Source organism: Corvus cornix, chromosome 2, assembly GCF_000738735.6.
Source record: "Corvus cornix cornix isolate S_Up_H32 chromosome 2, ASM73873v5, whole genome shotgun sequence".
Lineage (NCBI taxonomy): Eukaryota > Metazoa > Chordata > Aves > Passeriformes > Corvidae > Corvus > Corvus cornix.
In genome coordinates this window covers 49,491,972-49,508,085 of record NC_046333.1, presented here as the reverse complement: position 1 = coordinate 49,508,085, position 16,114 = coordinate 49,491,972, and the positions used below count along the sequence as shown (strand labels likewise).

Below are 16,114 nucleotides of genomic sequence, written 5' to 3'. Positions count from 1 at the left end.
TGATTATCAATAAGATAGAAGGGATGTGATGTTATAAAAGAAGACAAGTAACTGTCAACTGCTCAAGCGTTTTGTTTGCTACAAAATACGGACATTAAGGTACGGTTGTATTTTTTTAAAGGCATAATTACTTCTTGTTTTCCTGCTTCCCTTCACTGTCACTCAAGTTCAGATTTCTTTGTGATTACTGACTGGGGTTCAAGCTAATGACTGCCAAAAGTTCAACCCGGCCACTTCTGCTGCCCTTTAAGGTCTTGGATAGGTAACACTGGTGTAACTTCTTCTATTTACTCAGTGCAAAGCTCCCATTATGGATCCTTTAGAGAAAATCTGCAAGTCTATAAATATTAACAGTGGTTTTATACTCCCAAAATGTGACCTACTGATTTAATATAGTAATGTATCAAATCAAAAGGCAGAAATTAAGATATTTTGGTACAACAACTTTTCCTCAAAACAGTTTTGAGCCTGTCTTCCAAATTCTTCCAGTGGAAGTATGAACTGCAGGCAATTTATTTTACAATACAAACTTTAGGAAACACTCAACTGCTGTGGCAAGGCACTATACAGCAACAATTAATACAAGTAAATTAAAATGTTGAAACCTGAACAGATAACAAAACAGACAGACATTTAATATGAGCTAGTATCTCTGCCATTAAATACATTCACAGGAGCACAAGTTAATTAAAAACCTAAAAATATCACATCATATCACAACTCAATCTTATTTAATACATTGTCATTAGCTACAAGTACAGAAATTCCCTGACCTTTGAAGTAACCTCTCCAAGGTCTATTTTTCTTATGTAACGGACTAACACAAGGGAGTCAAACTATGTGTACAGAAATTTACACTTGACATGGAATTCAGCCAGCAAAAACTAATCTACCAGTATTCAAACACCTGTAAAAGCACTGAACACCTGGACTACTTTTGTGTGGTCCATATTGTTCTTTTCTGAACAATATGGACTACAGAAAAGCAAAAGTAGTTCTGCATAAAGAGAAATTTACTTATGTATTTCTGCTAGAACGTTCCTAACTCTTTTGAAAAAATGTAGTATTCTATAAATACCCTTGTCACAACAAAAACAAAAGTCAAGACTTTGAAGAGTCCCATGAAAATACCTATTTGTATTGTAACAGTGCTTGATGAAGACTTTAGGACTTTCTAACTTAGCTTGGAAAGTCACATGAAATGAAGCAGCAGATAACCACCAGCCAGATGAGCCACCACAATGACAAATCCATAAAATTAACTCTGATATGTCACAACATTATTAGAAAGAGTACTTAGAAAGATATTTGAAAGATCTTTTAAAGAGATTAGTCAGTTAAAAGACTCTTGTGAAAAGTTACCAGAATTGTATGTAAATTCATAAAAAACATGGCTAAATTAAGTTTTTCTTCTGCATCTACCAGGAGTTTGCATAAATTGTATCAGCTAAACACCTCCCTTTTTCTTTGCATTTCAAAATGTAAACAACAGGAAAATAGTAGGAAAGAAAATCCCAATTTAAATGAAAAAACACCCAAAACCCACAAAAAACCAAACCCCATAAACAACCAACCCCCACACCGAAATACATTTACATTAATGTTACGTGTATTCCTTCAGAATCCTTCATTCCTTTTGCATGCAAGCAGGATCTTATCAAATGCAGTAAAACTCCTAAGGAGCTATAGCACCTTCCAAGAACAAACTAGAAGGGCCCAGGCATCATGCAAGTCAGGAAATTGCATGTAGATTGTAAATCTCTATGTAAACCTTCACAAAACTAAAACGTTTGGAAACATACTCTGATATGCTCAACTGAACCTTCTGCACCTTGTGGCTCAGCTACACACTGTCTACAGAAACATGGGGAGGATAGATATCAAACTTTTTATGATTTTTCCTTTTTAAGTAACTGTATTTGCATTTTTGGTTTAGGTACGCTCATTTAACGAAGGAAAGGTTTTGACAAACTGACACAGGTCAAGAACCACTTACAAAATTGAACTTGAAATTGGTCAGATTAAAAAACAAAGACTGATGCCTGGAATGAACTCCAGATACTTTAATGTTTCCAAATCAAGCCTTAATGAGAAAAAAAAAAAAATCAACCAACAAAAATGTAATAAATTGCACATTTTACAGTCTATTTGAATTTAATCCTTCAAGGATTTGTTTTCACCTATTACTATGTAACCCCAAATTTATATCTATTTAATAAAACCAAACAGGGATATAAACTGACGCTTTCCATAAATTAACTGTTTCTGTGAGAAACAATGTAAAATTTCATCAAACGTGGGAAAAGACAAAAGGAGAAGTTTTATCTTACAGAGTAATTAATAACCTGTGTGTTTCAATTTGATTCAAGAACTTTTTCAGAAATTCAACTGCAGTGAAGTAAAACTGTAATGTACATAAGTTAATCTGTTTTATCACTCTTTCTCTACTGTTGAGGAGAAAAAAATAATTAAAAAAAAAATCCAAGCACTTACCAGATTTATGCTGCCAGTAGGAGACCCATTAAAAGATTCTGGGAGCAGTGAGGAAAAGAAAAGGAAAAAACAGGTTAGAAGATTTTCCCCCATTGTAGGGCCACACATAAATAAAATGCATCCACAAAACATTATGGAAAAAGGAAGGACAACTTTGGCACTGGACAAATGCTGCACGCAACATGCAAGCGTTTCAAATTTCCAATAAAGATACCTAAAGAAATATAAGTTTATAAAGATACAGATCCTAAATAAATACTTCAGATAACATTTTTTTAAGTTTATATCTCCACTGATACTGCTTCATTAAGGAGCTAGTTTAATAGTGAAAAATTTCCACTGGATTTGTACTTCAGTTAACAAGAACAATGATTTTACTTGCTTTAGAAAGATGCATCTCCTATGTATACTTTCCATTTCTATTTCCAGAGAGGAGTAGAGTTATGTATTAAAAGACCACAATATATTGAAGAGCTTTAAATACTTTAAAAGAAGAAAGTAGAATGGAAGAATTGCCTATTTGTTTAAATGACAAACTTGTTACCAAGACCTGACAAGAATTTCTATGAGATTAATAAACTTACTACAAGGAAAACCCTGTGTGAGTCCTAAAACAATTTACACACAAAAGCACAAGCAAGAAATATTAATTTAAATATCAGAGACACCATAGGAAGTATTTAATTTTCTAAAAACAGTGTGGATAATTATTTTATTTTCGTTTTAAAGCAGAGAAAAGAATGGTCCCAGGAAATACCCTTTAGAGATACAGAGCTCACCTCCTTCACCATCATCTGATCCTCTGAAACTGGGATCCTTCAGCATATCCAGCTCGGCTAACATACGCACATACAACACATTCTGCTTGAACGAAGGGTAGAACCTCTCATCTCGCAGCATCAACTCATACACCTTATTGAAACAAAAACGCTAACTTCAGAAACACTTTTTCCATTTTTCAATTGACCAGACTAGTTTTCATAAATTTTACTTGAACAAGAAGTATCTGTGCATACGTGTCTCTGACTTAATGAAAAGGTTCTGAGAACTCATTGTGCCAGAAGTATAACACAGTCTCAGAAAATATCTAACTACTCAGTCGTGCACATCTAGGAAGGGAAATAGCACAACAGCTGCAAATGCTTCTGTCCTCTGCTCTTAACCCTTCCAATTGCACTATAAACCTATCTGGTCTTTATCCATTTAATAAAAGGTTATCTCAGTCCTTCCTTGTGGATAAACCATAAACATAGACCTGCAAATACTTAGGGCAGGAGGTGAGAAGAGGGAAAGAAAGGGAAGGAAGATACCATATGTGACCTTTGCGACAATTTCCAGTTTAGCCAATACAATATAGCCCTAACACTCAAAGAATTAACCACTCCAGCTCAAACAATTTACCTTCACAGCCTATACAACGTATATACATAAACATACACGTATCTATACACAGCAGGAATTAATTCATGATGTTTGGATACTCCTGTCAACTCTAAAATATTTTAATGATTTTTTTTTCATGCATCACTGTTCAAGTACTATCATCTGGTACAAATAGAAAAGAAACCCAATTCAGCCATGTTTGAGGAAGGTCATTTCTTTTGTAACACATGGGAAATTTATACTCTTCAGCAGAATTCACAAGCAAGGCCCTTAACTTACTTTGAGCAACACAGATTTCACAAGGTGTTCATTAGTCTTAAATGTGAGCCTCAAATACAACAGCGTGATTCTAAGTTCTACAGCTCATATCACTAATTTTTAGCATGAATGAGAACATTAAAGTAATGATCTAAAAAAAAAAAAAATATTTCAGACTGGGTATGTAAGTTACTGCCAGAATATCAATCATTTACTTTTCCTTTTAAAATACATATATTAGACTTGAGTGATAAAGTCTACATATGCAGGTAGTAAAAATACTGGTTTTTTCATCCGTACTTGCTGCTTCACTGGGCAAGTTTGCAGAAACAGATCAGCCAGAATAATTTCTGGGAACAACTATAGAATTTAATATGGGACCATTACATTCACCTTTGGAAAAGAGAAGTAAAACTGGACGAAAATGGTACGTCTTATTTAGTCTACTCATAATGTTTTTCTTAAATTGGTGCATTAACACAAATAAAAATATGATAGCTCTAAACTGTGCTTCATATTTAGGTTCATACAGGACACCTACTCCTGTCTACTGCTTTGAAAACTATGGGCTAACAAACAGCAAAGCAAAAGCTGACAATTTAGAGTGTGTTTTCCATAGAATAGAAAAATGGTAACACAGGTTTTAGGTGTTTTACTTCCTTCTTTTTTAGTATCTGTAATTATGTTTTATACTCTATAGCATTAACAGTTCTTATGAAATAAAGGACAATAGAGTATACCTTTCTCTGAATGTCATCAAAGATTTCAGGTGTTGGATCCTCATGGTTCAGTGTTTCTGCAAGTTTTGCTACTAAGTTGTCATCAATATTAACTCTTGGAGATGCCTGTCATAGAGATCTAAATCAACTTTTGCAGCATAAAATTAAGAAAGTTCTACTTTCACAAATAAAATCCAATGCAATGCTGCAACTCTCTAAGTAAATTAAATTTCTTCTTCACAAATATCTCTATAACTGTCTAGAACATACAACAGGAGTCAGATCCCCTCCAGCCCCAAATTAAGTTCAGAGTTTGTATTAAAACTTCGAAGTTTCACAATTAAACACTAGGAATTGCCTCAAAAAAAATTGTGTAAACATTTTGAAGCAGTACCTAAATGAGATTTACTCAGACTTAAAAACAGTTTTTATTTTTGAAAAAAGATTTAGATTCAGAAATTAAGAACAAGCCAATAAAAAAGTAACAGGATAAAGTCCTGAAACATCTGAGGAAAGGCTAACAGTTTGTTAACTCTGCCCATTTCTGAGTGAGAGGTGAATTTTCTGCACACACAAATTAAGAAGAAAGATGTTTTGTGAATACAAGTTGACGAGTGGTTTCTTTCACAGAGAATCCATTACTGCCTGTTGCAAGACATCCAATGGTGATATTTGAGCAATTTACACAAACAGTTGTAGAGAGGCACGGGAAGCGATTTCATTTGATAACTCAATCTTAATCCAAGTTTGGACAAATATTCGGTTCCATTTTTGTATAAACACTTCTTAAGGGGGCAAGGCAAGGGTGGAGGGCAGAATAAAAGGAAGGAAAAGGACAGCATATGCAGAAAGACACTTTTATTCTGTCTTTGCATTGTCTCTAGTTTGTCTATTCTAAAAAGTCAACTTCTCAGGAACACGTTCAGTGCTTTTGACAGGACAGTCAGTGGCAATATGAGCCTTTAAAATGGGGGGAACACAAAAGAGGAAGACTTTCTTACTGCTTGACATAAGGAGAGAGAGAAGATACACAAGTAATAGTGTAAATGTCAACATGTAAGCAACTTGTGCTATATAACAACCATTTTATATTAACTTAGTCATAACTACAAAGAAGTATCTGAACAAAGAATAAACACCAAATATTTCAGAATTAAGTTATTCCTACCTTTTCTGATAAATATTGCTCATAAACTCCAAATGCAGCTGCTCTTAATAGACCCTTGGTCTGATTAGTCTGATGTTTTCCATCTTTCTGCCGGCTTTGAAGTACCTCCAGCTGTTGCTGTGCTGTAACCCTGTATCCTTCCACTGTCATCCAGAAAAACAGATGTGCTTGGCCACCAATCTGCTGCATGTAATCTACAGAAAACAGACACCACACGACCCTGGTTACTGTGGTACATCCTGGAATAGGAATTCTCTGTGATGTTGACTACAAATGAACACCAGGAGCTGGTTATACATCTGGAATACTTACCATATACAGTCAATTAAAAACATACTATATACACATTGGCAATAATCACTAAAAAAACGTGAGAGCAAAGTCTAGGAACGAAGCACTGAATCCTCACATGCACATGTAAGAAGAGAATCCACTGTTACCACGTGAATATAACAGGTTTGTACAGCATGATACAAATGAAGTTCAAACCGAATTTTTAAAAAGCAGGTTCTTAGAATCATAGGATCATTTAGGTTGGAAAAGATGTTCAAGACTGCCAATCTACCACTTCCAAGTCCACCACTAAACCACGCTCCTAAGCACTACATCTACATGTCTTTTAAATACCTCCAGGCATGGTGACTTAACTACTTCCCTGGGCAGCCTGTCAAGTTAATGCTTCACCTTTTTGGTGAAGAAATGTTTTCTAATACTCAATCTAAACCTCATCTGGCACATCTTGAAGCAGTTTCCTCTTGCCCAGTTGCTAGCTGCCTAGGAGAAGAGACCAGTCTCCACCTCACTACGGCCTCGTTTCAGGTAGTTGTAGAAAGTAATAAGGTCCCTCCTGAGCATCCGTTTCTCCAGCCTAAAGAACCCCAGCTCCTTCAACCACTCTGCCTAAGACCTGTGCTTCAGCACCTCAATGTCTTTCTTGTAGTGAAGGTCCCAAAAATTCAACACAGGATTTGAGGTGTGGCCTCACCACTGCCCTGGTCCTGCTGGCCACACTATTGCTGATCCAAGCCAGTATGCCATTGGCCTTCTTGGCCACCTGGGCTCACTTCTGGCTCATATTTAGCTGCTGTCAACCAGCACCCCCAGGTGCTTTTCTGCCAGGCAGTTTTCCAGACACCCTGCCCCTAGCCTGTAGTGTTGCCTGGGGTTGACAGAAGTGCAGGACCTGGCACTTGGCCTTGAATCCCATACAATTGATCTTGGACCATCACTCCAGCCTTCTTCCCTCTAGAGAGCCTTTCTGCCCTCCAGCAGACTCCTGCCCAGCTGAAGTATGATCGGCAAACTGACCGAGGGTGTTCATTTCATGCCCAAGACAGCCTCCAACTATCACATCACCCTGTCTGCAAACAACAGGTTCAGACAGGTGCCTTTCTAGGTTGGCTGACTCACCAATTGTGTCAGGAAGTATCTTCCATGAGCTCCAGGAACTTCCTGGACCGTTTCCATCTACTGCATTAAAAGGACTATAACCACCGACAAAACTGATGGATATTCTCACTACTGACATTTAGCAATTCCAAGTACACAGTCCTGTGAGTTAGCATATTCTTTATAAATAAAATACATCAGACAAATTAACACTTACCCATAAAAAACTGTAGTGCAACATTGTCTACCAGAATATGGTCCAGAGGGACTGTGCAAAGTTTTCCAAAGTTTGCTGCCAGTTTCACAGTATCTATTTCCTGTAAGACACAGTTCAGTGTGTTCATAGGCTTCTTTTACATTAAATTTTAAAACCTAAACTTACCACAAAACAGATAGGATAAGAAAAATTACATATAATAAAGTAGCATCTCAATGATTAGCTATTTTCACAATCACTAATAAATGAAGGTCTAGATTAGAAGGTCATGTTCCCATAATTATTTGTCTTCAAAACGGGCTGCAGCTATTTGGCTACATGATAAGGTGGATTTTAAAACTGCTGTTCATGTAATGCTCTACAGGTCAAATTAACCCCAAATCCCTCATCAACAGAGACAGTGGCAGAGAATTAATTAACAAGAACTAATTTCAGCTTTTGATGGGCTGCAGCTCACCACAACTTAAATTCATCTCTGTCACACTTTTTTCTGCCAATATGACATTTCTTGCTGTTACAATAATGCCTTCAGGTCCACCTATAGAATGCTTAATCATTTTAATAGTCAATATATGCAGAATATCACATTATCTTGGAACCACACCCAGGCCAAATTAAGAGAGTCAAAAAGTAAAGCCAAACATACCAACTCTATCAAACAGATAGAGTTATCAAACATGGAAACCAAACAACTAGTCAGTCATTTGCAACCTCACTCTTTCGAAACTAAGAAAAATTTAAAACACTTACTTTTCCTGACTGCAACCTCTGAATTCTTGAATCACATACTTTAATAACATATAATAAACTGTTTATTTGATTTTTTATAGTGTTGATATCTGAAAGCAAAAAAAAGACAATTAAGCAATGCAGATAACTAAATGAAGGCTTGGGGATTTTTTTCAGTTTAAATACCTCACTGATGGAAGTGAACAAGAAGAAATATTTTTCTCTTCCCTTTTTCAGATTAATGGTTAACTGACTACCAGGTTTGATTAATACCTTAAATATTACTGAAATTCAGAACCGTCAGGCAGTTCTGATTTAACTAAAATGCATTTAGCTAACCAAATACTCTATACTTACAAAAAGTAATCAAACACACGCCAACCAACAAAACACTTACGAAAATGAAAATTTGTGTTTTAACACTTCTTATGCAATTTATTTTTTTTTAAATAAAATACTTTATACTATGCTGCATCAGAGCTTTTATTTTCTAATTGTTGCAATATTCTACAGAGATCATGCTGGTAAATGCGTTTAATATTTTGCAAAACCATGCAGCACTAACCATCTCCCGCTGTATCTAGAGATCGAAGATACTGCAGCTCTTCACTTGCTTTATCTTTCACTGCTTCCAACTCTCCTATATTATCACTTAATTTAATAATATTCATAAAGGCCTCATAGTTACAGTTGGAATCACGAATCTGAAACACAAAGTTTTACAGTGTAAGTAATGCAAAACAGCTAAAAGCACAAGACATGATTTTTCTTCATGTGAACTAGTTTGATACAGCACTGCAAAGTGGAATTTTGAAAATGATTTTGATGTTTCTAAATCTTCCTTTTGGTACTGAAATTTTACATGAACTAAGAAAGAAAAAGTATGCACAGTCAAAACCTATTTCACACCATCACTTTCTGTTCTCAAGAAGTACAACCCAGACACATGGACAATCCATCAATGTTCTTAATTAAGATCTTCTCCAAAATCTAATCCATCTTCTTCTTATATTATCTCCTAAGCTAAGTGGGCAGAAAACGGTGAGACCACTGAAAGGGTTCAGCTTTACCAAGATCCCATGCAAGTATACACACTCCCAGAGTAATGGCTTCTTAAGATACAAAATTACAAAAAGAGTTAAAACATTCTACAATGTAATCATAACCTACTGAGGGGAAAAAAAAGTAAATGACTCTGCTCTGGAACCCTAATTCAGATACCCTGGCAAATACTACTAAGCTAATTAAATACATACTATTTTACCAGTATTGGCAGAGAGTGAACCTGCTCTAGGGACTCAAAGGAATTTGTGCAAGTGAAGGAAGCCTGCTGCGCTGCCAAGATCACTGGAAACTGTGCTGTGAATGCAGCATGGAGATCAGGGGAAGGCTGGCAGCTTTACAACACGTGCACGCAGGTGCTTAGGGTTGAGTTCTAATGTTGTCTTTACCATCTGAAGCCAAAAAAGTCACTTCACCTACATCTCTTAAAAATGCTTACTTTGATACGGAAATGTAATACTTGGTCTGTACCACAGAAGTGCATTTCCATGAGTTGCACGAAGCAGAAAGAATGAAGACTGGATACCATTGATCAAAGTTAATGGAAAAATCTCCCTAGAAATCTCCTTTTATAAGTAAGAGTACAAGGAATACTTGAACTTCAAACATTTTGTAAAAATGTTAATTTCACAGTGAAGAGAGAAGTTTGAATTAACTTCTAATTTTATACGGAAGCTTTATATTTTATTGCAACAGAATTAGTATTGAACTGTGGTATGCCTAGAAACCTGGAATTAAACTTCTCTTTTTCAGAAACTGATTTTTTCATTCAAGTCTGACTTTATGTCAAAGGTTCCAAAAGGAGCCAGGATTTATTTCAGTCATCTCTGCTTCTGACCTTAATTTCTGCAACAATCTCCATTTCATAAGACTTGTATTAAATTTTTTCCTTATCTTTTGCCCAGAACATTTGCTTCTTCATCTCAGAAAGCAATTTTGAAAATTACTTATTTGGGACATCACCATCACAACAGAAAGCTTTATAAAAAACTCAGAATCCTATCTCTGGACGCAGCCAGGGGCAGTGCTCGGTAAATAAATAAAGAACATGCGTAGAAGGAAAAGGGAATCAAAAATTGAGAATTCTGGTCCAGATGAGCAATATTTTTTCTTATTAAAGCTAGGTTCCTGTAGAATAGCAGCATGCAAACTTTTACATGAAATAGAGGAGGCTGGAGTGAAGGAAACATTGTACACGTGCACTTGAATCCATTCCATATTCCATACATAACAAGAACTTTGAAATGGAACGGTATTTTCAGTATAGCATTTGAATGTACACTGTAAGATTAAAATCTACGAATAAAAAGAGAGAAGTTAGGGGGGAAAATTAAAATTGATTCATGAACTATAAAGGATAATAAAGTATAAGAGTAAATATTAACTTGCTCTGCAAAGAATCAGTAATGTTAGTTAAAGCACAATTATTCTATTTATGTTAGCTTTACTATACAATATGACTTTTAAAAGTTATGGGGCTTTTCTTGCGGGTGCATTAGAGAGTTATCAAAGTAAAAAATTTGTTTCTTCCCATTCAGTTGAATTATTTAGGGTTAATACAAACAGTCCTAAAACAATTGCTCTGCAATTCCTTAGCAGAAAGTAAATCTTACTAGTTTTCATTCTTGAGGCCTCTTAAGCTTGAAAGGACAAACTGTAAACACAGTCAGGGGAAAACACTTCCACTGTTACCATACTTCCCGAACAGCCAAGCAGAACAGTCAGAGGAGTGAACTTTACATTCTGTCATACATTTGTCCTCAGTCAGGCAGCTTCTACTGAACAGTCAAAATGAGGAGTGTGGATAATATAGATTCTGTGTCTTTATGTGTGTATAAAATGTAATATAAAGTTCACTGTCTCTGCCAACATAACCAGTGGTAATGCTAATACCAAACATCTGTCCATCATGATTATAGGGAACACAAGTAAAGCTTTATAAGAAAATGTTCTGGAAATATAATTAATTTTAAACATTTTAAATCTTACCATCCATATGACATACTGATTAATATAATCAGGATCACTGAGCTGGTTTATTAATGGAAGAAGAATTCCTCGGGAGAGGATTTCCTAAAAAACAAAAGATAATAGATTATTTTATACACTTACTCATAAAGCTAGTATAACTGCAACAATTTAAACATCACTGCGTAGAGCTTAAAACACAAAAGTGTAATTACAGAAAAAATTTAATAGGCACTACCACATTCTCTTCCAATTAACATTACAAATGCAATTTGTAATTACAACAAATTACAAGAAAAACCTCCCCAAGAAAAAACAACCTCATGAAAAACAACATCCATTTTCTAATGCTTTTCTCATGTTGGTAGAGCTGAAAGAACCTCCAAAAACATTTCGCACAAACTGTTCACTGCTATTAAATACTTATCAAGACTCTACAGCTTTTAAAATACCCTAATATTAAATTAGATCAATTTTAGAAAATAAGAGCAGCAGTTTAGATCTAAAAAAATTTTTTTGACATTAAACCAAAGAATTGGGATGGCTTTTAGAGTCTGTACTTACCCTGACAAAGTATCGCATGATCTTGTTCTGGAAGTCTCCAGGAGGTAGCAATATATACAGTAAAACCTCACACAGATCCCTTAGGAATCCTAGAGAAGGAAAACAAAAACCCCTCAGCACAATTTCATATTCTTTTACTTCATATCTTACCTAATATTATCAAATCCCATAGATAAATCCTTAATTTTGAATTCAAGTATATAATCATTTATCTCTTACAGTCCAAGCATCACAGTAGCAACTTTCAGATGGAATATAAGCATCACTGATGAGAAAGATCTACCTCAAACCCAAGACAACAAAAGCCAAATTCCAAGATAAAAAAAACTCCCAACAACCTAACTCTAATGCATTTTCCTTACATTACACATACGCTTTTTTCCCCCCCCTCCTTCAACACTTTGCCAAAAGAGATAGTGTTTTTTGAAGGAAGACTACAGAATAGTGGTAAGGAAGGCATATCTAACAAAGAGCAGTAAGAATCTGCAAAACCATCCCCTCCCTCCCAGGAAAAAATATTTCTATCTTAAAATTCATCCAATGAAAGGAGGAAGACTTACATATGTACGTGCTTTGTTTTAATTATAGCATTACTATGTACAAACCAGAGGAAATATATATGTATGGTAAATAACCACACTCTGAAAGTCACATGCTAAGATTTAATGCATTTCATATTATGAACACAACTGTTAGTATTTTAGTTTAGTCTCCCATACTAAAATATTTACTCAGAAGATAATATTGAGAGACCTTCTTCATCTTTGGGAGAAGTGCAGACTAGATCACGACAGACTTCTTTTTCCATTTCAACTTCAACCTCAAAGAATGTATCTACAAGTTCCTCAGCTTGATCTATGCAAAAGAAGATTAAAAAAACCATGTTTTTGTCAAGACTGAAAACTTGAGAGCAAACTTGAATTATAAAATAAGGCTAACTGTATTTCACACACAGAAGATACCAGCCTACTCAGACTCAAATAAAAAATATTTCACTTTACCTTTCATCTGATCACCTTTCTCTGCTATCCTTTGCTGAGCTTTTCTGAAAACTCGAAGATGAGTGCCAAAGTCATCAACAAGTCGTGTAGTGAAATAAGGCTGCCAGTCTGTTTCCTTTGACCTATTAGTAAAGGACATCCACGGAAATGAATTATTTTATTCTGAACACAAAGAACAATAATAAATTTCTGCTTCTCCTTCCTTCCTGCCAAGAGCCACACTGATAGTAAACATGCAAAAGCAAAGAAATAAATCAGTCTCCTAATTGCCTATCCACTGAAAAAACAGATATTGTAAAATATCACTCCTGCACCATATTAATATTAATGTTTGATTTAGCTGAAAGTCAACACTTGCATCTGGAATAGTGTTCTGATTCATGACATTGTCAAATATCTGTGAGAAGTCCTGACATAAACAGTTTACAATGTAAAACTAAAATACTCTCCAGGTCTTTTTCAGCCATACTTCCTACCATTTTGGAAGGCATCTAATCAAAATAATTTTCCTCTGAATTTGAAGAAAATGTACCACTGAGAAAACACACATTTTACATGAAACTAAATGCACTCTAATATTATCAACATTTGACTCCACAGCTTAGATGAGGTACTTAGCATACTCTTCCAACAACACATATAGGTTTAGGTTAGAAAATAGTCACTGTTAGATTTACATAAAATGACTTCCTTAGTGGTGTGAAAAGGATAGAGAAATTTTTATGATATCTGGCCTAACTAGGCAAACTAAAAATGTGATTTTTGCGTTATAGGTTCAATGAATATTGATGCTAGTAATAGCTCTCATCCTGCATTAAGTGTTTTATCGCCTGACCTCTCTCAAGATGCCCACTTTTTTATAGCAGGAATCCTTCTACAACATTTCCTTTTGTTGTGTTTGTTCCCTTACCTACTCTTCTTTCATCGAGAAGAGGGAAAGAGATAAGGAACTCTGGAAGAAAGGGAAGGCTACTGCAAAATCTAGACGTGTAAATAAGAAGCAGAGCTATCCCAAAGGGCAGTCGATCAAACCATTCCTATGGTTTGATCCAGATCCCCCATCCGCACAAGACAGAACAGCACAAAACCACTGGGTGGCAGCCTTACACCAGGCTCCCAAAGCTGCAGCCCTCAGGGAACAAAAAATTCTCACTGTACTCATTCTCCCCAGAAGCTGACAGGCTGAATGAAACTATAGGCGATGGTTCTAATCTCAACTGCCTCAGCTATATCCAACTACAGGCATTATAAATACACTACATCATTTTTTCTGCAGACAAAGAGTTGCTGCAGGCCTGTGAAATTGATTTGCTTTGTACAGCAGAACACAACTGCACAGGAGCAGTGACTATTTTTGAAGAGCTATAGTACTGCCGGAAAGAAAAATAAACTTGCTAGAACCTGACCTACTTTGATACAAACTCAGTGTTTGACACTGTCCAATGAAGTAACTTTGCTAAACAAAGAAACACTGAAGCTGGGTAGCCAGGTCCATTTCATGCAATCGTAAGTTTGGCTGCTGTAACACAGTTTATTTAGCATAGCTTTCACTATTTCAATACTGTTTCCTATGATTGTCATTATTTTACTACTAGTAAGATTATATTATAATTAACTTTTCGTTATTAAACCCAGCTCTCTATCTTTGACTCTCACTGTCAGAAAAGCACACTAACCTCCATTTTCAAGAGGGAGGGGATAACAACACCTTAAAATTGCTAAAAAGTGACGAACAACCTCTTGTGCAGAGAAAGCAGGTAACAATAAGCACAGTGGGATGAGTACCAGAAATAAAAACTTTAATAAATGCGTATATGGACATAAAGACACGTGGTACCTGGGCTGAGAAATCAGCCATGCTAAATAAGTGAATTTCCCAGACAAGCTGCTTAATCAAGTAGCAGGAAGTCGGGGAACAGCAGTAGAAATAAGGGGTAAATAAGAAACTACCCACTTGTTCTGAATCAATCCTGTGTTAAAAAAAGTATTTGCATGTGTGGCATTCCATTTCATTCCACAGACTACTATTCTTCTTAAATCACCCATTGTTCTTACATATTGAAGAGCCACACCACTTCTAAAAATCATTTGAGGTGATACACGTGTTGAATTCAGACTTTCAGATTGACTTACCTTGGGAGTAGCACTACTCTGTACATGAAACAGACCTCAATACAAAGAGGCCATGATTCACAAACTTAATGCTTAAGTTGCAAAAAAGAAAAAAAAAAGAAGGCAGTTCAGTGATTTAGACATTAATCTAAATTTTGAAATGGCCATTTTGCAAAAGATCGTGACTACAAGTACCATCATCTCCACTATTTCCCTAAGTGATCAGCAAAAGACTGTACTTCTCACAATCTAATCCTAAATTTTTACATGTTCTTACTGTAAAGGGCACTGAACTATGCTAGTAGATAAACTTAATCCCTTATCTACTACCATACAATTCACAGTATATTGATTTAAATAAAAATAAACCTTACCTGGCAGAAAACTGAACAAGTGCATACTGAAGAGCCTGCCTAATTTCCAGAAGAAAGGATTCATCATCACTTAGCGTGTAATACCAATACTGCACATAGTCTCTCAGGGAAAACTGGATTACCTGAAATTGGAAAGGAAAAAAAAAAAAAGAACTAATGACAAAGGACAAAAAAATATACAACAGTTTTTTGTGCCTGATAACGCAATAGCAGTTATCTTAAAAGGTTACCAGAGTGAACAATACTCCCTTACCATTAGGAAACTGGGAGTGAAACAATAAAATTCACACACTGAAACTTCTTATTCATACTGGTTTGCACACCCTGTTTTTATCACTTCTTTTTCAGACTGGTTTGCACATTATGTTTTTATCACCACTACACTGAGAAAATATAATATACTGAAAATATACTCAAATATTGCCCAATATGCTGGCCCATCTCCCATGGTTTTTTCATTTATCACTCTCAAATATGATAAAAGCTTGAAATTCTATTTGTCACTCAACTACTTCTGTATTACATAGTCAATACCTGCAAAGAAAATAAAAGTAGGTTAAATAGTCCTGGTTAGAACTTACCTGTTGCAAAGGCTCATCAATTATGTTCGCACCTGTCAGTCTTCTGTCAATTTTAATAGGTCTGGCTTCACGTTTCATTTCTTCTATGCACTTGAA

The 16,114-nt window shown here is 35.5% G+C and overlaps 1 protein-coding gene across 8 annotated transcripts in view; it reads right to left on the bottom strand.

The window, feature by feature from the left end:
* The window catches only part of SNX13 (sorting nexin 13), a 67,887-nt gene that overhangs the window by 20,388 nt on the left and 31,385 nt on the right, over positions 1-16,114 (bottom strand). For 6 of the 8 annotated variants that reach the window (XM_039548718.1, XM_039548716.1, XM_019285736.3 and 3 more), the window contains exons 4-16: positions 16,019-16,108; positions 15,438-15,559; positions 12,952-13,073; positions 12,704-12,805; positions 11,951-12,039; positions 11,408-11,491; positions 8,922-9,060; positions 8,378-8,466; positions 7,628-7,727; positions 6,022-6,215; positions 4,875-4,979; positions 3,273-3,405; positions 2,494-2,531 (exon numbers count right to left, since the gene is read on the bottom strand). In XM_039548718.1, coding sequence (XP_039404652.1) covers positions 2,494-2,531; positions 3,273-3,405; positions 4,875-4,979; positions 6,022-6,215; positions 7,628-7,727; positions 8,378-8,466; positions 8,922-9,060; positions 11,408-11,491; positions 11,951-12,039; positions 12,704-12,805; positions 12,952-13,073; positions 15,438-15,559; positions 16,019-16,108 — 1,407 coding nt within the window. The remainder of the gene's footprint in view (positions 1-2,493; positions 2,532-3,272; positions 3,406-4,874; positions 4,980-6,021; positions 6,216-7,627; positions 7,728-8,377; positions 8,467-8,921; positions 9,061-11,407; positions 11,492-11,950; positions 12,040-12,703; positions 12,806-12,951; positions 13,074-15,437; positions 15,560-16,018; positions 16,109-16,114) is intronic. The other 2 variants (XM_019285734.3, XM_019285733.3) reach the window with 2 other exon arrangements.